The sequence below is a fragment of the Carettochelys insculpta genome, chromosome 18, assembly GCF_033958435.1.
Source record: "Carettochelys insculpta isolate YL-2023 chromosome 18, ASM3395843v1, whole genome shotgun sequence".
In the NCBI taxonomy this organism is placed as follows: domain Eukaryota; kingdom Metazoa; phylum Chordata; order Testudines; family Carettochelyidae; genus Carettochelys; species Carettochelys insculpta.
In genome coordinates, this window is record NC_134154.1 from 18942656 (window position 1) to 18968285 (window position 25630).

Sequence of the window (25630 nt, forward strand, 5' to 3'; positions counted from 1 at the left end):
AAGGTTAGTTTGTTATGTAGACATAACCTAAAAGCCCAGCAAGTAGTGGAAGTGTTGGTAATGCCGCTGGACAATATGACCTCCTGTGAGCCAGTAAATTCTCTTGTCCAGCACCAGTCAGGACCCAAGGGTGCCAGATTAGAGAAGTTCAACCTGTGGTCCATTCATTTAACAAAACATCTATAATATCCTGTGATGACAAGAGCACATTCATTACCTTACCCCTCAGAAGAAACTTCTCACATGCTTAAATTGTGGGATGAGGCCCTATGGTATTCACTCAGGTCAGACTGCTTTTCAATTTACCATGCCCCGCACACAATATTCAGACTATCTCCAAACCGTCTGTAAATCTGGTTTGCTAATTAAGATTAAGCTTGTTTCATCAGTCAATAATTTTACTACAGAAATTGCTAGGTGCTGTATTATTGCAGGGGTGTGCAAACTGGGAGGTGAGCCCCCTTGGCGGGGCATGAAATTTTGTAAGGGGGATGCAGCACAATCAACTGCTGAATCTTAGGCTCACTTAGGCCATGTCTACACTAGCCCCAAACTTCAAAATGGCCACGCAAATGGCCATTTCGAAGTTTACTAGGGAAGCGCTGAAATGCATATTCAGCGCTTCATTAGCATGCGGGCGGCCACGGCACTTCGAAATTGACGCGCCTCGCCGTCGCGCGTCTCGTCCCGACGGGGCTCCTTTTCAAAAGGACCCCGCCTACTTCGAAGGCCCCTTATTTCCATAGCTGATGTAGCGACATTGAAATAAGCTATTTCAATGAATAGCATCTACACGTCCTCCAGGGCCGGCAATGTCAATGTTCAACTTCGACGTTGGGCAGCACCACATCGAAATAGGCGCTGCGAGGGAACGTCTACACACCAAAGTAGCACACATCGAAATAAGGGTGCCAGGAACAGCTGCAGACAAGGTCACAGGGCGGACTAGCGCTTCCGGGGCAACAGCTAGCTGCTCCCTTAAAGGGCCCCTCCCAGACACATGCAGCCTGCACAGCACGCGGTCTGCAGAGCCACAGGCATGCACACCTCGAGCAACGCAGTCATGGACCCCCAGCAGCAGCAGCAGCAGCAGCAGCAGCAGCAGCAGCCAGAGGTCCACCCAGCCGCCCCTGTAGGAGCAGTGCTCGCCCTGCTCCATGCCATGCAGGAGGCAGCTCAGCACCTCCTTGCCACAGAGGAGGAGCTGCCCGCAGGGGTGGAGGAGGAAACCCCCAACCCTGCAGCACTCCCCCTCCTCCCCGCCGCACACGCCGCCAGCTGTGGAGCTACCCCACGAGCACAGACTGGTGGGAGCGGCTGGTGCTTGGAGAGTGGGACGACGACCGCTGACTCCAGAACTTTCGCATGAGCCGGCAGACATTTCTGGAGCTATGTCAGTGGCTCACCCCCGCACCGAGGCACCAGGACACCGCCATGCGGCGTGCCCTCAGCGTCGAGAAACAGGTCGGCATCGCTGTCTGGAAGCTGGCCACTCCAGACAGCTACCGATCCGTGGGCCAGCAGTTTGGCGTCAGCAAGGCCACGGTCGGGGCTGTCCTCATGGAGGTAAGAGAACCCACGGGGGGAGGGGGAGGCAGCCCTGGCAGGGGAGGGGAGGGGAGAGGAGGGGAGGAGGGCCCTGGAAGGGGAGGGCCACACACACCCTGCACACCCCTCATTGGTGCTCTCCCATGTGCTTCTCCTGCAGGTCATCCGCGCCATCAATGCCCTGCTCCTCCACAGGCTCGTGAGGCTGGGGGACCCGGATGCCGCCATCGCGGGCTTTGCCGCCCTGAGCTTCCCCAATTGCTTCGGGGCTCTGGATGGGACTCACATCCCCATCCGCGCCCCGCAACACAGTGGAGGATGGTACATCAACCACAAGGGCTACCACTCAGTGGTCCTCCAGGCCTTGGTGGACAGCTGGGGCCGTTTCCTGGACATTTATGTGGGCTGGCCTGGCAGCACCCACGACGCCCGGGTATTCCGGAACTTGGGCCTGTGCCGCCGGCTGGAGGCAGGTACCTACATCCCCCAGCAGGAGATCCCTGTGGGGGACACCACCATGCCCCTCTGCATCATTGCAGATGCGACATACCCCCTCCGGCCCTGGCTCATGCACCCTTACACGGGCCATCTGTCAGCCATCCAGGAGCGCTTCAACCAGCGCCTGAACCACGCGCGCCAGGTGGTGGAGCGCACATTTAGGTGTCTCAAAGGGCGCTGGAGGTGTCTCCTCACCCGCCTTGATGCGGGCCCCACCAACATCCCCCAGATTGTGGGCGCGTGCAGCGCCCTACACAACCTCGTGGAGAGCAAGGGGGAGGCCTTCTTTCAGGGCTGGGCTGTGGAGGCCGGCAGGGCTGATGTGCAGCCACCCGCTGCCCCCAGTCGCCAGGTGGACCCCGAAGGGACCCGGGTCCGGGAGGCCTTGAGGGCCCAGTTCGATGAGGCCGCGGGGTGAACGCTGGCAGGCCCCCCACTGCCCCCCCCATCCTCCACAACACTCCCTGCCCCTACGCCCACACCACAGAGCACCCAAGAGCACCCCCCCGACTTTTCTTGAAAATAAAAGCAGACAGTTGTTCATCAAATCAAATATCTGTAGAACTCTTATTATTATTATCAAGACTAACTATTTACAGGCAAAATCAAACTTTATCAGTAAGGATAAGATGAAAGGGGAAGACAAGGAAGGGGAGAACTATGTACATGGGGGGGCAAGGATCAGCATAGCAACAGGGGTCTAATATAAAAACTATTCACAAAATAACATAAAACTGGGGGGACTATATACAAAGGGGGAGGGGGGGCCACATCCTGGGCCCCACACCCCCTAATGTCCAGCGCTGGGGGTGGGCAGCCACGACCCATGCCTCGCCCTCAGCCCTGGCCGGGGCTGGCTGGGGGGCCGGGCGGACCGGTAGATACGGCTGGCGGGTGTCAGCTGGCCCCAGGTCCCCCTTGGTGGAAGTGCCCTCGGTGGCGGGTGGCGGTGCGACGGCAGACGGCGCAAAGGGTGGTGCAGCTGGTGGTGCAGCGCGTGCAGCAGGCAGGGCAGGCGCAGCGGCAGCCGGCGCAGCATAGGGGGCCAGGTAGTCGGCGATACGATCGAAGGTCCGCATGAAGGCCCCCCTTGCCTCCTGGTGCCAGGCCAGCGCCCACTCCTGCAGCTGGAGGCGGCGCTCCTCCACCCGCAGCCACTGCTCGGCGACCTCCAGCTGCCGACGGTGGATGGCCAGCAGCTGGGGGTCCGTCGCCATCGGGTGGTAGTGCTGGGTCCACTGTCTTCCCTGCTGTGGGGATGGTCAGTCCTCCGCCAAGGGGCTGGCCTGGAGTGATGGCCCCGGTGGGCTGTCCGGGACCACTGACACCTCGCCAGCGCTCTCCGGTCCTTCCGATGGTGCAGCTGCGGAACACTGGAGGGGGGGAAGAAGAGTGGAGACAGCCGTTAGTGTGGGCCCCGAGCCGTGGCCCTTGTCCCCCCACCCTTCTGCTGCAGGTTCCCCATCCCCGTCCCCGGGAGATGCTGCTGTGATGGGGTTCAGGGGTCCCCCTGCACTGCACCCCGTCCGCTGGCAGGAGTGACTCTCACTCAGCAGGTACAACAGGAGGTTTATTAGGCAACAGATGCCCAGTTTCTCACAGAAGCGACAGTACAGCAGTCAGAGACAGTCCTTCCAACCTGTCCTGGGGAGAAGACCCCGAGGGGTGCCCCTCTGGGATGTAGCTTTCCCCCTTCTCAGGCTGGTTGCCTTCTAGCTCTCCCTTCCCCTGGCCTCTAACTGCCACCCCCGATTCAAACCCAGCTCGGCTCCTCCCTCCTCTTTGTTCAGGGCAGAGGTGTTATCTGCCAGTTGTAGCCCCAGGGTCATCCTTAGCCACTGGGAGCTATTCTGCTTGTTTCTCATATCTAGCCTGAGTCTCGCATTTGCACTCCCCCCACTCCATCACATGCTGCTGCTGTTGCTGCTGCTGGGTGTCCCACCCCCTCCCCCCGGGGGACCCTAGAGGTTCCGCTCCCCCCAGCCCCGGGGATGGGGCATGGCACTGTCGTGCTGGTGGGCAGGGGCTGATGAACTCTTCTGAGGGACATGCCACTGCTGTCCTTGGGGCCATGGTCATCTGGGCATGTGGAGGGCCCTGGTCATATCTATTACCTCCGCTCCTCAACCCCGGGGGTGTGCACCAAGGGGGTACATACCTGATGGTCCACTCCCACGGTTGGGGGACACCCGGTGGGCGGACGCCCGGCTGGAGCTTCTCGAGAGCAGCACAATCCTCAGGCCGGCATTGCTGGAGGAGGACTCCCCCTCCTCCTTCTCTTCCTCTGGTGCCCCGGCGGTGGGCTCCTGGGTGGGCCCTCGGGGTGTGGGGCTTGCCTCCGGGACACACTCAGCCTTCAGGGTCTGCTGGGGCTTGTTGGCCGATGTATCAAGAGTGGCTGGAGGGGAGGAGGTGTGCCGGGGGCCCAGGATGTCCCTGAGCTCTCTGTAAAAGGGGCAAGTGACGGGGGCGGCCCCAGATCGGCCGGCTGCATCCCGGGCCCGGGCGTAACCCTGCCGCAACTCCTTCACTTTACTCCGGACATGATCCGGAGTGCGGGCAGGGTGACCCCAGACGGCCAGGCCCTCGGCCAGCCGAGCGAACACATCCGCATTCCGCCTCTTGCTCCCCATTACCTGGAGCACCTCCTCCTCGCTCCAGAGCCCCAGCAGGTCCCGAAGCTCAGCCTGCATCCAGGAGGGGCCCTGCTGCCACTTCCCCGCCGGGCTCCTGGGCTGGGAGCCCTGGCTCCCCTTGGGGGGGGTCCCCTGGGGGCACTTGGGGGGCTGGGGGGCAGCCATCGCGTCGGGTGTGGGTGTCTGTGGCTGCGGAGGAGCGTGCAGGCTAGCTGCGTAGCAATGCTGTTGCCTGCACGCTCTCTCAGCTTCCTGCACAGGAAGGCAGGGGGCGGGGAGCTTTAAGGGGCTGCTGCACACGGCCACCATCGAGCTCAGGGGCTGGAGAGAGCGTCTCTCAACCCCTCAGCTGATGGCCGCCATGGAGGACCCCGCTATTTCGATGTTGCGGGACGCGCAATGACTACACATTCCCTACTTCGACGCTGAACATCGAAGTAGGGCGCTATTCCCATCCCCTCATGGGGTTAGCGACTTCGACGTCTTGCCGCCTAACGTCGATGTTAACTTCGAAATAGCGCCCAACACGTGTAGCCGTGACAGGCGCTATTTCGAAGTTGGCGCCGCTACTTCGAAGTCAGCGGCACGTGTAGACGCGGCCCATATGTGTTACATAATGCTAGACGCCCTCATTTCCCACTGAAGTCACTGGGAGTTGTTGGTACTCAGAATCAGGCCTATGGTAAGATATTTAATATTAGCCCTGCTTCCCTGCTCCCCCCACCCCAGTTGTACCTGGTTGCATGTTTTAACCAGAATAGATCTCTTTCTGTACTCACTTTTCACTTTCTCCATAACAGCCCATGGCAGAAGTAATAGAGATGATGCAGATCACCAGTGGGCACCCTGCAAAATTCAGAGATGGTGAAAGTGGTTAATAACAAAAGTGCACCTGATGTTTCCCTTCACAAAATCAGGTAAATTCAGTGAATGGGCCCAAGAGAAATCTTCAGAGGCAGCAAAACAACTCAAATGTGTTTTAGAGTTACATGTTCCTTAGAACCCTTTGTGCATCTGTATTGCACAGACAAGGTGAATCCAACTTGATCCAACTTCGTCAACAGAGAAGGTTTCAGGCTTACACAGAGCTCTTCTTCAGGCTCATCTACTTCAGTCGTACATGTTGAGCCAATGATGCCTGTTCAAGTGTCCAGAAATAGTCCTAAAAAATCTCTCAAGAGCATTCACAACATGAAGACAGCATAGAAATGTCAATATTCAGTTATTTTTTAAGCCTCACAAATGGGTAGGGGGAGAAAGAGTCTTGAATAAGCTGAACCAAGTTAAGATCCCATTCAGATGCCCTAAGAGAGTATGTTTCCTACTATGAATATATGAAATAACCCTGAAAGATTTCTAGTGGAAAAACTATTTTCTTAAAGTAAATTTTACATTTTATACTGCTAGGAGGCCATGAATGCTTGACTGCATTCTATAAGTATTTCACAGATTCAGATAACAGTGCTTCTGCCTTTAATGGTAACTGCATGAAGCTGGCCCAGACTATAATGATGTCTTGTATCACCTTAATAATTTTTCCAAACTAACAGTTAGAAAGGAAGCAAGATTTCTGCTGCCTACCGTTTTGAACACATTAAAACAGGAACTCTTTCCGCTGCACATGATTGTCTGGTAGATCCCTATAAATGGCCCACGTTAGTGAATAGAAAATGATGTGGCAATAGGATGGCTTTTTAAATCCGTTTATAGATTTAACAACAATATTCCTATTAAAGAATTGTATAAGATGGTTTTAAAAAAACTATGAAAGGGAGATAATTCAGTAATAAAATCTATGGAGTTCTGCAGTAACTTCTACAAAACTTCTTTAAATTACTTTCCAAAATGGCCATACATGCAGTTTTAGGCAGAGGTGATCAGTCCTTGAGATCTTGGAAGTTACGCTGGTCCCTTGGTCTGCCAGGATCTCTTTTGGAAGTCTGACCCTCACAAACACCTTCAGGAGTTCATCTGCAATGGCCCAGGCTGTCGTGGCTTGTAATGGGATCGCCTCTGGATAGCTGCCCATGTAGTCCACAATAATCAAAATATATGTGCTCACTCATGCTTCGCTTGAATCGGCCCACCAAGTCCAGGCCTATACATTCAGATAGCCATACCCACACCTGATAGCGGTATCAAGTGTGCCTGGGGGACGCTAGCTGGGCTAGTCTTCTGGCACTTGGGGCACACAGCACAATAGTCACTGACCTCTTGATGAATCCCCAGCCAGAAGAATCACTGGGCCACCCTGCACAGCATCTTTTCATGGCCCAGGTGTCTGGCCCAGGGTAGGGCATGGGCTAACTGGGGTAATGCCCACTGCAGTCACTGGGGCACTAGTACATGGCAAATCTCCTCCTTGGTTTGAGGATCTTGCACCAACTGATATAACCGATCATTCCATATCTCAAACTGGGGTCCCTGAATCCTGTGCTGTGATGGGGCCCCCTCCAGATGGTGTTCCCCAGCCTGCTCCCAGGCCTGGCTGAGGGTCACATCACTCCTTTGCTCCTCCAAGAAACCCCCTTCCAGGTCAGTGCCTGTCTGCTAGAGGTCAATGGGGAGCACTGCCTCCCAGGTCTGGTGTCCCTCCCCCTAGTGGTCCCCAAGGTTCCCTTCCCGGGGTCCTCTACTGGCTCCCACCCGGCCAGCACTATCTGTCTGAGGCAAGGATCCCTCTTTTGGCAGATTCCTGGGGGTTCGCCTTGGAGGAGGTTTATGAAGTGTGGCCAGTCCCAGCCTAACACCGGGTATGCCAACTTTGGGACCACCACCATCATCAGGCATTCCTTGGACCCCCACTATCAGCACAACCCCAGTTGTGGTGTACACTCTCACACCCCTATGGATACACTGTAGCTGCACCATTGCACCCCTATGAGCTGGCCCGGTAGTCAGTCCCTCCTGGATCAATTTGGCTACATCCTGAGTCCACTAGGACCACCATCTCTATCCCATTAACCCTGATTGGAATGACTATCTTGGACTGGTCCCCACTCCTAGCTTGGGATTCTGCCACCAGCACCTGCCCATAATAGCAGTCCATGAAACGACCCTCCTGCCTGCACTTATAACAACAGTCTCCGCTCAGACAGGCTAGTGGTAAAACCCAGAGGGAGGTCTGCCATTCCTGGGTTGGTTCAGCTCCCTCCCATACTGGGGCTTCCCAGCTGGGGCCTCTGGGCAGGCTGTTCTTAAGGGGAGATGTGGACTCCCTTTTCACAGCACCACTGGACACCTGACCCAGCCCCTTTACTGGCAGTCCTGGGTTGTGCAGGGTTTGTGGCTCAGCCATTGGGGCACCTCTACTGCCATGTAGTCCTCCATCAGGGAAAGGGCTCAGGCCAGGGTCTCAGGTCAATGTCTTTGCACCCACTCCTTCCCCCACATGGTAGGATTTGTATAAACTGTTCCAGGGTCACCAATTCAGCTACCTGGGCTGCTGTCCTCTGATCTGGCCCCAGCCACCACCAGCACTGGTCCTTGACTTGCTGGGCCACTGCCCGGGGTCTCACACCTATGGGGTACTGCTCCTGTCACATCCACTGGCAGTACATCTCTGCACATATCCTTGCTCAGTCCAGTATGGCCGCCTTCACCTCACCTCCTGGGGATCCATTTTGTGGTAAGCCAGCTGGGCTGGTCCTGTCAGGTAGGGGGCTAGTGAGGTGGTCCAATGTTCTTGGGGCCACCCTGTGGCAGAAGCAACCCACTCAAAAATTACTAGGTATGCCTCAGGCTCGTCATGGGGTCCCATCTTTGTGAGCCTCCATGGTAATCCAGCTAGTCCCTCTCTGGCACCTCCTTCATTGGTGTCTGGGGATGCTGGAGGAGTCACCTTCCACAGAGAGGCCATCTGCTGCACCAAGCGTTTTTGCTGGGCTTGTTGCTGGCTGATAGTCTCCTTCATTGTTGTTGCTCCTGCTGTCGGGCAGCCTGCAACTGTTGCTGGTTTGCCAGTGCCTGTAGCAGTTGGTTCTCGAGCCATTGCTGCTGGGCAGCATGCTTCTGCTGGTGGGCCATCAGACACTCAAACAGCTTGGCTCATGGAAGCATGCCTTGTCTATCTGCCCTCTCAGTCTGTATGTAGGGAATACTCAAAAAATATTTTTAAGGGCCTTCATCTCAGGTCCCTAGCCTTCCCCTTCGTACCAGGGCAGTGGGGATCAGTTCAAACATGTCCACATTCTCTACAAGTTATGGCTGGGCCTCCAGCCCCACACCTCTTCTGAGGTCTTACATGCTGCCTTCTGGCCTCAGTGGTCTAGTCCATATCTCAGTCAGGCTGAAGTGGCCTTGTCAATATCAATAGTCAGTTCCCAGTGGGCTTAGTCAGTAGCTCTGTCAGCCCTCTGTGGCCCAGTCTGTATCCCCTCCATCAGGTCCAGTGGCCTGGTGAGGCCTCAGTGGTCTAGTCATTAATCGCAGGCCCAGCGGCCTAGTTACTAATCGCAGGCCCAGCAGACTAGTTGACTTTGGCAGGTCAGTGTTGACAGGGCAGGGTCACAGGGGTGAGGGTAGGGGAGACCAGGCCCTCCCCCTCCACCGGGCTCCAGCCCAGGGCCCTGTCTGTGGTGGGTGCATCTCCCTAACCACCAGCACAGCAGAGATTCCCACTGCAATACATTGAGCTCTCAGGATGCCACCCAGTTTCTTGCCCTGGGCTACTTCCTAACCCATTCTGGACAAGACACATCATCCAGGCTCTGGTTACATGTCCCCGAGCAGCTGCTGCTGCTGCTACCATGGCTGCCTCTTAGGGGGCTGCTGCAGTGGCAGCGATGGCAGTGGTGGCGGCTGCCACCTCTGATGGATGCTGCTCCCAAGTTGTAGCAGGAGCTCCTCCCGCGGTGGCCAGCCTCAACTGACTGGCCTCCCTGCTCTTTATACTTGGGCTGCAGTGGGAGCAGCATCCATCAGAGCCATGGGATAGGAGCCTTCTCCACCCAGCAAGCCTGACCCCCCTCTCCTGGCCAATACAGGGTTGGTACACCCCTTCACAACTCCTAAGAGGGCTGGGACAGTTTTCTTCTGTGTGTTGGTACAGTATTTAGTACTATGGGGTCCTGGCCCAAGAACAGGGCCGCTTACTTGAATAACTGCTAAGATTATATATATAATGATTGTTGCTTGGCACTAGCTAATAATCTTGTGGTATGAGGTCTCTTCTCCAGGCTAACAGCCTTTACAGGTAGAGAAATCTGTCTCGTTCACAAAAGGTACTCGTGATGCTAGGGGGCCTGTTTTCCAAGGCAAATTTGGGATATTCACAGGTCTTTAACTTGATTATTTATCAATTTTAAACTGCAGTGAAGAAGAAAATTAAATACAGAGTCCCCTAGCCAGCTAATAAAACTTGCACAGATGAAGTGTAGCGCAGTCATCTGGATAAAAAGAACAATTAATTCAATGAATGTAAAATGGTCTACAGCCTCAATGCAGCAGTTGTCTTTACTCTGCAGTGCCAGGCTACTAAAGCTAGATGGCAGTGGAGGTTAGCATCTAAAATAAATTAGGATTGTGTTACCATGAAAGAAACATGTTGTTCTGCAAACAGCCAACCATTTGAGACATTCTGTAAAGGTAGGAATCAAACATGGAACATGTCTATGGATGATGTAGCACACAAAGATATCAAGCGCATTTGCTCAATCCTTGGTTTTCGAGTAAAAACTCCAGATGAGCTGTAAGGGTCAGACAATATCTCATAAGAGTTAATTCTAGGAACACAATAGCGCAGTGCTACAAACATGGTTTATAACGCATATAAGCCGTGTCTACACGTGCACACTACTTCGAAGTAGCGGCACTAACTTCGAAATAGCACCCGTCACGGCTACACGCGCCGGGCGCTATTTCGAAGTTAACTTCGACGTTAGGCGGCGAGACGTCGAAGTCGCTAACCCCATGAGGGGATGGGAATAGCGCCCTACTTCGACGTTCAACGTCAAAGTAGGGACCGTGTAGTCGTTGCGCGTCCCGCAACTTCGAAATAGCGGGGTCTGCCATGGCGGCCATCAGCTGAGGGGTTGAGAGACGCTCTCTCTCCAGCCCCTGTGGGGCTCTATGGTCACCGTGGGCAGCAGCCCTTAGCCCAGGGCTTCTGGCTGCTGCTGCGGCAGCTGGGGATCCATGCTGTAGGCATAGGGTCTGCAACCAGTTGTCGGCTCTGTGGATCTTGTGTTGTTTAGTGCAAGTGTGTCTGGGAGGGGCCATTTAAGGGAGCGGCTTGCTGTTGAGTCCGCCCTGTGACCCTGTCTGCAGCTGTTCCTGGCACCCTTATTTTGATGTGTGCTACTTTGGTGTGTAGACGTTCCCTCGCAGCGCCTATTTTGATGTCGTACTGCCCAACGTCGAAGTTGAACATCGACGTTGCCAGCTGTGGAGGACGTGTAGACGTTATTCATCGAAATAAGCTATTTCGATGTTGGCTTCACGTGTAGACGTAGCCATAAAATGCTGGGTTTTCAGTATTTGTTTCTATACTGTATTTGATTGTTTTCCCAGTTCAGAGATGATATAAACATGTTCAGCAGTCTTACCCCAGCCCTTCAAATGTCTGATATGATGTGCTGTGTGTGTTACAGTAGTGAGTACAGTATCTGATAAAGGAAATTGTACTACACATCTGTCATCTAATCTATAGCATTTGCAAAATTCACACTTCTGTAGGAACAGTGAATGCTATGCAGCACTGCAGATTATTAAATCATAATGGGTCCACACTGCACCATAGCCGCAAACTTTACACTTCTAAGGAATAAGCAAAGATGGATCAGCCCCAAGACATATAAGTCAGTTTATATGAGTGCACAGATGTCACCCAAACTGTATCTGAACTTCTAGGGCTAAAAATCTATTGTGAGCCATCTGTCTCATAGCTCTCTGGTGCTTCATCCTCTTGCAGCTGGGACAAGAAAATGCAGAGGTACATGAAAATGAAGATCTAGGCAGAAAAAAAAGTTATCCCAAATGTCGGAATCTCTAGGTTTGACTTGCATTTACTTTGGGTCAGTCAGTGATCAATCTCTACCACTAAGTCTCTAAGGAATAATCCATATGCTTTATGAAAATATGATTATGATATGACTATATCAAGGCAGATACGCTTCGTGCAAGATGGCTCATGGAATATAATATTGAAAAGGTGATTATTTACTGAATATGATTATCTCTTTGTATACAAGTATCATTTTTGTAAATTAAGTTAGGAATATTGACCTGGGTATCTGTAATTTCATTTTTGTTGCTTTGGATCATGCCCGCAGCAGACAATTCAGGTACAACAATGAAACCATCTACAGAGATATGGGACCATGTCACTGATACCAGAACCCATCTTCATTTCTGTAGTTTTCCATGAGAATCTGGGAGAGGATCAAATCAAGACAAAGGATTCCTGCCTTGTGCAAATTATATTAAAGTGTGGGGAGTAAGGTAGTTGTGGTAATCAGTTCTCCCTGGCTCTCCCACCCAAGATGATGGCTGTAAACAACTAAAATTGAACTGGGGGAAGGAACTGAACTCAGGCTGGAAGGGTGTCTGGCCTGCCAAGAAGATTATTGCAACCACATTTTGGGTGCAATCTTACATGTAATTAGTTCTTTGAGGTTGCATCTACACCAGCAAATTCTTTCAAAAGATTTTTTGAAAGAGGGGGCTCTTTTGAGAGATCTGATAGAGCGTCGACACACAAAAAGCATTCTTTCGAAAGTAAATTGAAAAAATGCAGTGCTCCTTTCAAAATTGCTCTTCCTTTCCCGTTTCAGGAAGAGCACCTTCTTTCAAAAACTTTTTTCAAAAGAAAAGGTATGTCGATGGTCTGCAGGCCCTTTTTTTCGAAAAAGCAGTCCTCTTGGGACCTGATTTTTCAATCCCTGGCCTATTCTTTCAAAAGAGCAGGGGCTATGTGGATGCTCTCTTTCAAAAGAGCAGATAACTCTTTTGATCTGCACTTTTGTGTGTGGACGCGCTCTTTCAAAATAAGTTCTTTCGGAAGAGATCTTCTGGAAGGGCTTCTTTCGAAAGATTGCTGTAGCGCAGATGTAGCCTTAGTGTATTAAGCTTAGCTTCTGGTTTTGTGTGTTTTGCCCAGTTACTTGCTTTACTCTTTCTGCTATCTCTTATGGCCACTTAAATTTTATCATTTTTATACCAAATAAAATCACTTTTGTTCAGTTATAAACCAGCATAAATCATTACCACTTGGGAGAGAAGGAACCTGTGCACACCGCTCTTTACACCGAGAAAGATGGTGAATTTCATGAGCTTACACAGTATAGATCTCCATACAACATAAGATGGATTTATCCAGAATTCAGCTTCCAGAGGGGCTATATATTTGAGTGTTGGGGAAAAGGTCCCACACTGTACTGATTTCAGTCTGTGTCTGCAGCCTTTGGGTTATGATCTCCTTTGAAGCAGGCTGGAGAGCTAAGCTCAACAAGACAGTGTTACAGGTGCCCTTGCTGTCAGGGAAACCAAGTGTGATGGCGTTTCATCACACCAAGTGACAGTCCCAAGGTGGTCCTGAACTGTCAGAGTCACAACCAATATGGTGGTACCTGTGCACAGAATATCCTGCAAGCTTGACTCAGGCAAAACTCACATAGAAGACAGTAATAGTTTTGTCTAAATAGGAATTTTAAGATTAACGCTTAAGTCAAGGACCCACATAAATGTTTGAAATATGCGTAAACACTCGTCTCTTTCTCCAACACAAGATATTACCCCCTCCTACTAGAACCACCTTAATTGAAGCAGCAGTTACTTCAAAAGCCTCCTCCTGTCTGCTCTTTGGCATTAAACCCCTTATCTGTGTCTACAGTATGCTGAAATTTCTATTCATTGTATTTTTCTGACTTCTGATCCAGCACAGCTCTACAGATGTGCTGTTTTGGGATGTGTGCCAGGAGGGACAATGAAGATGCCTGTGCTCTAGTTGAATGAGCTTGGATGAGCTGCGGCAATGAGACTCTTGCCAGCTCATAACAGGTCTTTTTGAAAGAGGTGATTCAGTTGAAAATCCTGTGAGAAAACTGGAAGGTCCTTCATTCTATCCTCTGCAGTGATGAAGAGCTAGGCTGATTTGCAGAAAAGGCTTGGTATGCTCCAAGTAAAAAGCCAAGGCACTCCATATGTCCAGAACATGCAAGTGCCTCTCCTTTACAGTCTCGTGTGGCTTGAGACACAACACAGACAGGAATATGTCCTGGTTCACATGGAAGGAAGAGAGCACTTTCACTAAGAACTAAACCTCATCCTTACATATGACCTACCAAGGTCTTTACTCCAGAACTCATTTCATTGACCTCACTAGCACTAGAAAAGCAACATTCCAGGACAAGTAGAACAGGAAGCAGAAAATCAGTGGCAAGAATGGCGGAATGAACCTGGAGATGACCAGGTTAAGGTCCTTCTGTGGAATGGGGGTGGGGAAACATAATTGGAGATACACATCTCCTAGAACTGAAGGGGACCTTGGGAGGTCATCTAGTCCAGTCCCCTGCCCTGTTGGCAAGAGCAAGCACCATCCCTGACATCTATTTGCCCCAGTCCCTAAACAGCCTCCTTGAGGACTGAGCTCACAACGCTGGGTTTAGTAGGCCAATGCTCAAACCACTGAGCTATCCCTCCTCCCCCAAGGGGCATAGCTGTGAATAAAGTCACTTGAGGCCTCTCATGTCATGAGAAAACTCCATCTGACTCTGGCTAGGTGGGTGGAACATGGAAATGGCTGCCTGCAAGGTGTACTCTGATAGAAGAATGTGCTAGATCCTGGTTCGTTAGAAGCAATGAAGAACCTGAGGAAGACACCATGCTCCTTTGCCCTGCAGAAAAACCACATTCTTATGGCCAGGTAGGACAGTCTTGTAGATGGCTTCCTGCTTCCCAGGATGACTTGCTCGACCTACTCCGATCAGGTTTGCTTATCTAGGTTCATCCATGGAGCATCCACACCAAGAGATAGACTAGATTTTGGGGTGTAGAAGCTGATCATGGTCCTCTGATAGCAGGTCCAGATTGTCAGGAAGAGGTCATAAAGTGTCCACCACTATGTTCATGAGTGTGCCGAACCCATATTGGCAAGGCCACACTGGGACAATCACAATGACTCAGGCCTTGCTTCTCTTGACATTTACCAGGACCTGGCTAATTAGAGGGATCAGCAGGCAAACATACATCAGATCCTTGGTCCATGGCAGGAGGAAAGCATCAGAAAGGGAGACCTTGCCCAGACCCTACTTTTTAGAAAAATTTTCTAAGGTTCAACACATGAAGACTAAGAGATGCTAGAACGTTCCATGTACTATCACTGGCACCAAGAAGGAACTGAGGGTGGCAGGCACAGAAAGTAGGCCTTATACCGAGCCATGCAGCCGCCAATCTAGAGAGTGCCACATCTGCTCCTCTAGATACTGCTAAGGAAAAAAAATTCTGGCACCAGTGCACTGGAATGCACTGGCTAGAGAGCTGATTGAATCTCCATCCCTAGAGGTTTTTAAGTCCCAGCTTAACAAAGTCCTGGTTGAGGTGACTTAGTTGGAGTTGATCCTGCTTGAAGCAGGGGGCTGGACTCGGTGACCTCCTGAGGTCCCTTCCAGCCCTGTGATTCTATGATTCTTTGTGGAAAGTTCACATACCTAATGTGAAATGGACATGCGTAAGCACATAAAGAAGAATGAGACCGCCCTGCAGAAAACCTATGGCAGATTTTTGCTTTTTCACTCTAGAAGGTTAAATATGACATTGACAGAGAAAGAAGAAGCACCAGGCAAAAGTGAAAGCACATTTATTTCAAACACTTAGAAAAACCCATTTACTGCTTTGATGGGAACAATATATTCTCTAATTTGTTTAGCAGGAATGGGGTTAATCTCATCTGATATGATTTTTCCCCAGTGGATTATCCCAGCCCTAAAGATGGGAACTGGGTCTAACTCAGCCAAATAAGGAACATTTATGTAAATGGAGTCTATGTAGCAGTTCAGAACCAAATTCCCAATTCTAAGTAGTAAATGAAGAGGGAAAACATTATCTGCAATGCTGGGAACAAACTAAAGAAAACGTTCCACCACAATAATTTCCCAAACAACAAAATATACTATTAGTCTATGACAAATGGGTGGAAAAGGGGAGGTATTTTGAAAGGTCTGGTATCTTGATATCTATATGTTAAGGTAACAGAGCATTTTTCCAACCAGTCCCTAGATATTTTTACCGTCATTGTCTTCTTAAAATCAATCATCTTCGAATTACTGACAACTGTAGGTATCAAAGTAACCCTAGCAGTCTTTGGACTGATGCTAATACACAGAGACTTCAGATGATTTAGACCATTCTGTAACCAGTCTCTCTGATTACTGCTGAATTCATTTTACTAAAGTAATGTCTCTCAGCCTCTGAAATTCAAACCAGGGCTTACTTGGATCCATACCCTGTCAGATTTTTGCCCCTAGTTTCAATACTTCATTCATTCAGATGCTGCAAAACTTTTCTCACACAAGTTCAATGGGAACACTCACGCAAGAACAATTTTGCTTGGGTTTCTAAAATTCAGACCCACATTCTGCATGCCTCAGGAACTATGACAGTGCAAAAGGTGGTCTTCGTCAGATGTTAGATAAGACTGAACAATGAAAATACGCGCAACCTGCTTTGACTGGTCTTAGATGAATCATCCTCTTCAACAGCTTTAATTCATTCTGGGTTAGTACCATTCCCCAGCTGGTGAAAAAACAACCAAATGTGTCAGGCCTCAGAAATTTCACTTACACTAATGTCTCAGGGCAACAGGCTAATCTACATTGCAGTCATCACTAACTCACTTGCTGTGTGTGCTTCTACAGATGAACACAGATATCTGTAGGAAGAGGAAAACCTTTATGGCTTCTATCATAAGTATTCATGGAGATGGGCATTTCATTTCAGTCCTGTTGCAATATTTTAAAAAGTTCTCTGATAGTCAATTATACTGGCACAGCAATGAGTTGTCCTGCTGCCCAACAAGCATATCACTGCTCCCCAATGGATCTCTATCAGGCAGATATGCCCCCAGTTAAAGACCCCAACAAGTGAGAAAAAGAGCAAGAGAAGATAATTTCGGGGTAGGGAGAATAACTCAGAGTGATTCAGCTCCCACATTATGGTGCTAGACAATGCAGTATGGGAAGGTGGAGGGCAGCCATTGGTGGGGAGGGAACAAGTTAAAAGCTACCTAGAAAAACTAGATGGACACAAATCTATGGGTCTGGATTTAATGCACGCTAGGGTATTCCAGAGGGAATTGGCAGACATAATTGCCGAGTCTTTGGCCATTATCTTTGAAGATGCTTGGCAATCTGGAGAGATCCCCAATGACTGGAAAAAGGCAAATGTAGTGCCCATCTTTAAAAAAGGAAAGCAGGACAATCCAGAGAACTATAGACCAGTCAGCCTTACCTCAGTCACTGGGAAAATAATGGAGGAGATCCTCAAGGAATCCATTTTGGAGCACTTGGAAGAGGGGAAAGAGATCAGACGTAATCAACATGGATTCACCAAGGTTAAGTGGTGCCTGACCAAGCTGATTAGCTTCTATGATGAGGTAACAGGCTCTGTGGACATGGGAAAGTCAGTGGATGTGGTATACCTTGACTTCAGCAAAGCTTTTGATACAATCTCCCACAACATTCTTGCCCATAAGTAAAGGAAGTATGGATTGGATAGAGGGACTATAAGATGGATAGAAAGCTGGCTTGATAGTCAGGTCCAATGGATAGTGGTCAATGGCTCAATATCTGGATGATGGTCAGTTTCAAGTGGAGTGACCCAAGGCTCAGTTCTGGGGCTGGTTTCATTCAATGTCTTTATTAATTACCCGGATGAGCGACTGGATTGCATGCTCAGCAAGTTTGTGGATGACACTAAGCTACGGGGCGAGGTAAATAAGTTGGAGGGCAGAGACAAGATCCAGTGTGACCTGGATAAACTGGAGGACTGGGCCAAAAGAAATCTGACGCGATTCAACAAGAAGAAATGTGGAGTCCTGCACTTGGGTCGGAAGAATCCCAAGCATTGTTATAGGTTGGCAACCAACTGGCTAAGCAGCAGTACAACAGAAAGGGACCTAGGAATTATGTTGGATGAAATGCTGGATATGAGTAAATAGTGTACCCTTGTAGCCAAGAAGGCTAGCAGCATATTGGGTGCATTAGGAAGAGCATTTTGAGCAGATCTAGAGAAGTGGTTGTTCCCCTCTATTCGGCACTGGTGAGGCCACATCGGAAATATTGTGTTCAGTTTTGGGCCCCCCCAGTATAAAAAGAATGTGGATGTGCTGGAGCAAGTTCGGCAGAGGGGAAAACAATAATGGTTAAGGGGCTGGAGGAGAGGCTGAGGGATTTGGGCTTATTTAGTTTACAGAAGAGATGACTGAGGGGTGATTTAGTAGCAGCCTTCAACTTCCTAAAGGGGAGCTCTAAAGCAGATGGACAGTAACTGTTCTCAGTGGTGTCAGATGGCAGAATGAGGAGCAACAGTCTGAAGTTACGGAAGGAGAGGAGTAGGTTGGATATTAGGAAAAATTACTTCACCAGAAGGGTAGTGAAGCACTTGAATGCGGTACCTAGAGAAGTGATTGAATCTCCATTTCTAGAGGTCTTTAAGTCCCTTTTTGACAAGGTTCTGGCTGGGATGACTTGGTTGGGGTTGATCCTTCTTGAAACAGGGGGCTGGACTTGATGATCTCCTGAGGTTCCTTCCATCCCTATGATTCTATGATTCATCTGACTAATAGAAATCCATTTGGGACTCTTCTTTTCTGTCAGCAGTGCAAGCATGACCACAGTTCGGTTCTTGATTTATCAATTTATCAAACAGTTATTTGAGAGGCCACTGTTAATTAACTACATCAACTTTAAAAAGGCATTTGACAGCGTTCATAGAGAATAATTATGGAACACAGTGCAAACATATGGCATCCCACAACACTACATCAACATCTTGTGAAATCTTTATCTAAACTATAGTTGCTGCGTGAGGACCGATGATGGGATGACGGATTTCTTCAACATCGACTCCGGAGTGCGTCAAGGGTGCGTCCTGTCTCAGTTTTTGTTCCTTCTGGCAGTGGACTTCATCATGAGAAAGGTGATGAGTGACGCACATCTAGGTATCTCACGGAAAGATCAGCGTCGACTCACGGATCTGGACTTTGCAGACGATTTTGCACTGCTAGCAGAAATGAGCAAATGCTGGCAAGGCATGACGACAAATTTGGAAGCAGAAGCCGGCAAAATTGGGCTGAGGATAAACAGTGGTAAAACAAAGTTGATGTGGGTTGGGAACACTCAGACAAACACACCACTAGTGGTCGGACGCCAACCCATAGAAGAAGTACAGCGGTTCACCTATCTTGGCAGCACTCTGTCTAACGACGGAGGTGTCAAGGCAGATGTTAACTGCATATTTGGTAAGGCGTCAGCAGTGTTCCAAAGACTGCGCCCAATTTGGTCTGCACCAACAATCGACACTGCAACAAAAGTTCGACTGTATAACACCATCGTCATGCTAGTCGCCATTTACGCTAGCGAAAAGTGGAAAATAACATCAAGAGTAGCACACAAGCTCAATGTATTCCACCAGCATTGCTTACGAAAGATCCTGGGTGCCACCTACCGCGATTGTGTTACCAATGAGGAGATACTACAAAGATGCGGGTCACGGGCACTGCAGGATATCGTGACAGAGCGCAGAGTGCAGTTTGCTGGACACATTCTGCGTCTGCCAGATCAGCTGCACCCAAAGACTGCAATGAGATGGATACCGGCAGAGGGAAGAAGGAAGAGAGGCAGGCCACTCAAGACCTGGCACACCACATTGAAGGAAGACTTATTAAACATTGGCATATCATGGGAGGATGCAGAATTATTTGCAGTCGACCAAAATCGCTGGCGAAAACTTGTTGCCCGATGTGCCCAGATGCACACGCGGACCTAAGTCTAAGTCTAAGTGTCTTTTCACAGAGCTGAAAGGGTTTGATTTGTACATGTAAAACCAGCATCAGTCATATATTTCCTCCCACTGTACCTTCTTCATCTTCATGAACCAACAGCTCGAACTGAAGCTCTTAATGCATTAACAGTACATGAGCACCCAGAACCACTAACATGTTACAGATAAAAATAGTATTAAGTGGGCAGATGTGTAAGTAAACATTTTCACCCTTATATGACATTAAGATGCCGATAACATGGGTTATGAAAGTATAGACCCAGGTGTCATTCTCATCACTTCTGTTTCTTTGATGGTTATATGTGTTTAGTATGGATGTGAATGACTTCAATGTTATAGATAAAAGCAGAAACTGTTCCAATAAAAGAACAGAATGTCCACCTTAATTCAAGCAGCAGTTTGGTCAAAAGCATGACACTTTTGTTGGCATTTTAACCTCCTACAGTATGCTGTAGTTCTACTCACTTTATAAATCTGATGCATTAATACATTGTAAAATGGAATATATTGGGGTCAGTAACCTTTCTGAGGTGAATAGTAACAAAGAGGAAGTCGTGCTAGTCTATACACTATCAAAACAAAAAGCAGTCAAGTAGCACTTTAAAGACTAGCAAAATGGTTTATTAGGTGAGCTTTCGTGGGACAGACCCACTTCTTCAGACCATAGCCAGTCCAGAACAGACTCACTATTTAAGGCACAGAGAACCAAAAACAGTAAGCAAGGAGGACAAATCAGAAAAAGATAATCAAGGTGAGCAAATCAGAGAGTGCAGGGGTGGGAGGGAAAGTCAAGAATTAGATTGAGCCAAGTATGCAGACAAGCCCCTATAGTGACTCAGAAAGTTCCCATCACGTTTTAAACCACTTGTTAATGTGCCGAATTTGAATATAAAAGCCAGCTCAGATGTTTCTCTTTCCAAAACGGTGCGATAATTCCTTTTCAGTAACACACATACCTTTAGGTCATTGACAGAATGCCCCATTCCATTAAAATGTTGACTAACTGGTTTGTGGATCTGGAGTGTTTTGATGTCTGTTTTGTGCCCATTGACCCTTTGTCTAAGGGAGTTAGAAGTCTGTCCAATGTACAAAGCATCTGGGCATTGTTGGCACATGATGGCATATATGATGTTAGTAGAGGAGCATGAGAAAGTGCCCGTGATTCTGTGAGTAACCTGGTTAGGTCCAGTGATGGTATTTCCAGAGAAGATATGTGGACAAAGCTGGCAGTGGGCTTTGTTGCAGGGAAAGGTTCCAGGACTGGTATTCCTGGGGTATAGACTGTGGCTGTTAGTGAGGATGCTCATGAGGTTGGGAGGTTGTCTGTAGGAGAGAACAGGCATGTCACCCAGGGCCTTCTGTACTACAGTACTAATCAAGAATGGCCTGATCAGTACCACACTGTACCGAAAACCTACTGATCGCTATACTTATCTACACCCTTCTAGTTTCCATCCTGCACACGTGACTAGATCCATTGTTTACAGTCAAGCTCTTAGGTACAACCGCATTTGCTCTGATCCAACTGACAGAGACCAAAAACTACAAGAACTTTACCAAATATTCATAAACCTGAATTACCCACCAGGAGAAGTAAAAAAACAAATCGACAGGGCCAGACGAATACCCAGAGACCAGCTACTCCAAGATTGGCCCAAAAAAGCCAAGAACAGAACACCACTGGTCATCACCTACAGCCCCCAACTCAGACCACTGCAATGAATTATTAAAGACCTACAACCTATCCTTAATCAGTATGCCACACTCCAGAAGGCCCTGGGTGACATGCCTGTTCTCTCCTACAGACAACCTCCCAACCTCATGAGCATCCTCACTAACAGCCACAGTCTATACCCCAGGAATACCAGTCCTGGAACCTTTCCTTGCAACAAAGCCCGCTGCCAGCTTTGTCCACATATCTTCTCTGGAAATACCATCACTGGACCTAACCAGGTTACTCACAGAATCACGGGCACTTTCTCATGCTCCTCTACTAACATCATATATGCCATCATGTGCCAACAATGCCCAGATGCTTTGTACATTGGACAGACTTCTAACTCCCTTAGACAAAGGGTCAATGGGCACAAAACAGACATCAAAACACTCCAGATCCACAAACCAGTTAGTCAACATTTTAATGGAATGGGGCATTCTGTCAATGACCTAAAGGTATGTGTGTTACTGAAAAGGAATTATCGCACCGTTTTGGAAAGAGAAACATCTGAGCTGGCTTTTATATTCAAATTCGGCACATTAACAAGTGGTTTAAAACGTGATGGGAACTTTCTGAGTCACTATAGGGGCTTGTCTGCATACTTGGCTCAATCTAATTCTTGACCTTCCCTCCCACCCCTGCACTCTCTGATTTGCTCACCTTGATTATCTTTTTCTGATTTGTCCTCCTTGCTTACTGTTTTTGGTTCTCTGTGCCTTAAATATTGAGTCTGTTCTGGTCTGGCTATGGTCTGAAGAAGTGGGTCTGTCCCACGAAAGCTCACCTAATAAACCATTTTGCTAGTCTTTAAAGTGCTACTTGACTGATTTTTGCTTTCCGAGGTGGAGTGGCAAAATTTGGCCTTTTGACTTCTATGTATGGTCCAAAGTGTGGGTGATACTTCTTAACATCACTAGTAGTCCTCCCTACACCAGGTTCATTAATAAATTAATTAAGATACAGAACTTTACCATGTAGGTGGTGGTTGGTAGCACTAGCTGGTCTTTTGTTAATCCACTTGAGACATGGCTTTGAGCAAGCTCCTAGCTGCATGGGGGAGGAGGGGGGAGGCTGAATTCCTGATTCGTGTGCCAATGAAAACCGGCTTGCGTGACACTCTTGGCAACCATGTTGGAGGTTGCTGATCCCTGGAAATATGCCAAAATCCATTAATCAGCAGTGTGCATTATCCATTGGTGAATTCCAAAGCTAGATTACGGGCAAGTAGTTACACTATGAAACTACCTGTAGGTATTCACCAAATGATAAAAAATCTGTGATATTTCTCACCAGTTAAATTATTTCTGGGATGTTTTGACACATTTCAACATAACATTTTGTCACGTGATAAAAAAAAAAAACGAAGAGCTAATTCAAATGAAGGTTTCCCTAAAGCAATACAAAACAATTTCCTATCAGCCTGATTTGTACTGACAGATTTACTTTCCTAGAGAAGATTTCACGTGTTTTAGATCACTGTAGTTTGGCAGTCAAATCCACCCATTTTAGAAACCAAGCTACCTGTAAAAAAATTTCAATGCAAATTTATCCTGAGGGACTTAATCATGGTTCAATGTGCTCTTATCTGCTGTCTGCCTGAGGCTTAGTGACGCTTCAGTGGGATTTACGGACAGTGCATGCCAGCACGTCAGACTCATACTTTATATGCCAAGAAGAACAACACTAGGAAAAAGGCACAAAGGACCTGTTGTAATATAGAACTTTCCACCATTTGTTGCTTAGTGATTTTTTTTTTAGGATGGTTATTTATAGTGCAGTCTTCTAGGTCCAGGGCTGTGGGCCTACAACTACATACCTCCACTCAAAATATCAGAGGTCATATTGTACGCATGGTAATAGGTTCGGCCACATTGCAGTAATTAACATTTATTTAATTATAATAATCATATTGCAATATTTTGGGCCACAATGCAATAGCCTGGGGCATAATACAATACTTAAATTTTTGTTTGCTTGATAGTATTTGGAGACTTGGACATCTTGGCTACGTCTACACGTGCACCCAACTTCGAAATAGCTTATTTCGATGTTGCGACATCGAAATAGGCTATTTCGATGAATAACGTCTACACGTCCTCCAGGGCTGGCAACGTCGATGTTCAACTTTGACGTTGCTCAGCCCAACATCGAAATAGGCACAGCGAGGGAACGTCTACACGGCAAAGTAGCACACATCGAAATAAGGGAGCCAGGCACAGCTGCAGACAGGGTCACGGGGCGGACTCAACAGCAAGCCGCTCCCTTAAAGGGCCCCTCCCAGACACACTTTCATTAAACAGTGCAAGATACACAGAGCCAACAACTAGTTGCAGACCCTGTATATGCAGCACGGACCCCCAGCTGCAGCAGCAGCAGCCAGAAGCCCTGGGCTAAGGGCTGCTGCCCACGGTGACCACAGAGCCCCGCAAGGCCTGGAGAGAGAGTATCTCTCAACCCCCCAGCTGATGGCCGCCATGGAGGACCCCGCTATTTCGATGTTGCGGGACGCGGATCATCTACACGTCCCTACTTCGATGTTGAACGTCGAAGTAGGGCGCTATTCCCATCTGCTCATGGGGTTAGCGACTTCGACGTCTCGCCGCCTAACGTCGATTTCAACTTCGAAATAGCGCCCAACACGTGTAGACGTGACGGGCGCTATTTCGAAGTTACTGCCGCTACTTCGAAGTAGCGTGCACGTGTAGACGCAGCCCTTGTATTCTGTACACTATCAAGCAGACTTTACAAATACTAAGCATAGGGGGAGCAGGAAAAAAGGTCTAAGCTTACATGCTAATACTTATAAATCAAAGACAAATGTAACTTCAAGCAGCAGTTAATGATAAACTTTTTGTTAATTCATTTACCAAGGCTTATTACCTAAGCACATAAGAATGACTATACTGGGTCAGACCAAAGGGCAGTATCCTGTCTTCTGGCAGTGGCCAACACCAGGTGCTCCAGAAGGAATGAACAGAACACGTAATCATCAAGTGACCCCTCCCCAGCCACCCATTTCCAGTTTCTAACAAACAGTGTCTAGGGACACCATCCAGGCCCATCCTGGCTAATAGTTATTGATGGCTCTATCCTCCATGAATTCATCTACCTCTTTTGAACCTTGTTTTAGTCTTGGCAAGGAATTCCATAGACTGACTGTGAGTTGTGTGAAGTACTTCCTTTTATTTGTTTTAAACCCTATTAATTCAATTTGGTAACTCCCTAGTTTTTGTGTTCTGAGGAGTAAATAACTTTTTTTATTCACTTTCTCCACACCAGCATGACCACATCTACACACAGTATTCGAGATGTGGGAATACCATGGATTTATATAGAGGCAATAAGATATTCTCCGTCTTATTCTCCATCCCTTTCTTCATGATTTCCAATATTCAGTTTGCTTTTTTGACTGCTGCTGCACATTGAGTGGATGTTTTTAGAAAACTGTCCTCAGTGACACCAATGACTCTCTTCAGCGGTAACAACTTATTTAGTGCTCATCATTTTATATGTATAGTTGGGATTATGTTTTCCTTTTCTGTTTTTGTTGTATGTTTGCATTATTTGAATTTATCAACATTGAATTTCATCTGCTCCTTAGTCCCCAGTCACCTAGTTTTGTGAGATCCTTCTGACGGTCTTCACAGTCTGCTTTGGATTTAACTATCTTGAGCAATTTTGTATCATCTGCACATTTTGGCACCTCAGTATATACCCCTTTCTCCAAATCATGTTTGAAGAACTTGGATAGGATTGGTTCCTGTACAGACCCCTGGGGGATACCACTAGTTACCTCTCTCCATTCTGAAAACTGACCGTTTATTTCTACCCTTTGTTTCCTGCACTTAACCAGTTATAAATCCATGTGAAGACTTCCTTTTTATCATACGACAGCTTACTTTGCTTAAGAGCCTTTGGTGAAGGACCCTTTCAAAGGCTTTCTGGAAATCTGAGAACATTATGGGATCACCCATTGTCCACCTCCTCAAAGTAGTAGATTGGTGCAGCATGATTTCCCCTTATAAAAACCATGTTGACTCTTCCCCAACAAATTATGCTCAACTATAGTTCTTACAGTTCTGTTCTTTCCAATCATTTCAATTAATTTTTCCAGTACTGAAGTTAGACTTACCAGCCTCTAGTTGCCAGGACAATCTATAGAGCCCTTTTTAAAAATTTGTGTCACATTAGCTGTCCATCTGTCATTTGGTACAGAAGCTGATTTAAAGGATAG

At 48.2% G+C, this 25630-nt stretch overlaps 1 protein-coding gene across 3 annotated transcripts in view; it reads right to left on the reverse strand.

Moving 5' to 3' along the window:
• Nucleotides 1–25630, reverse strand: part of ADGRD1 (adhesion G protein-coupled receptor D1) — a 382252-nt gene that overhangs the window by 71586 nt on the left and 285036 nt on the right. For all 3 annotated transcript variants that reach the window (XR_012648032.1, XM_075012922.1, XM_075012921.1), the window contains one exon: nucleotides 5462–5528. Coding sequence is in view for 2 of the 3 variants with exons in the window: in XM_075012922.1 (XP_074869023.1) it covers nucleotides 5462–5528 (67 nt within the window). In the remaining variant the exon portion in view is untranslated. The remainder of the gene's footprint in view (nucleotides 1–5461; nucleotides 5529–25630) is intronic.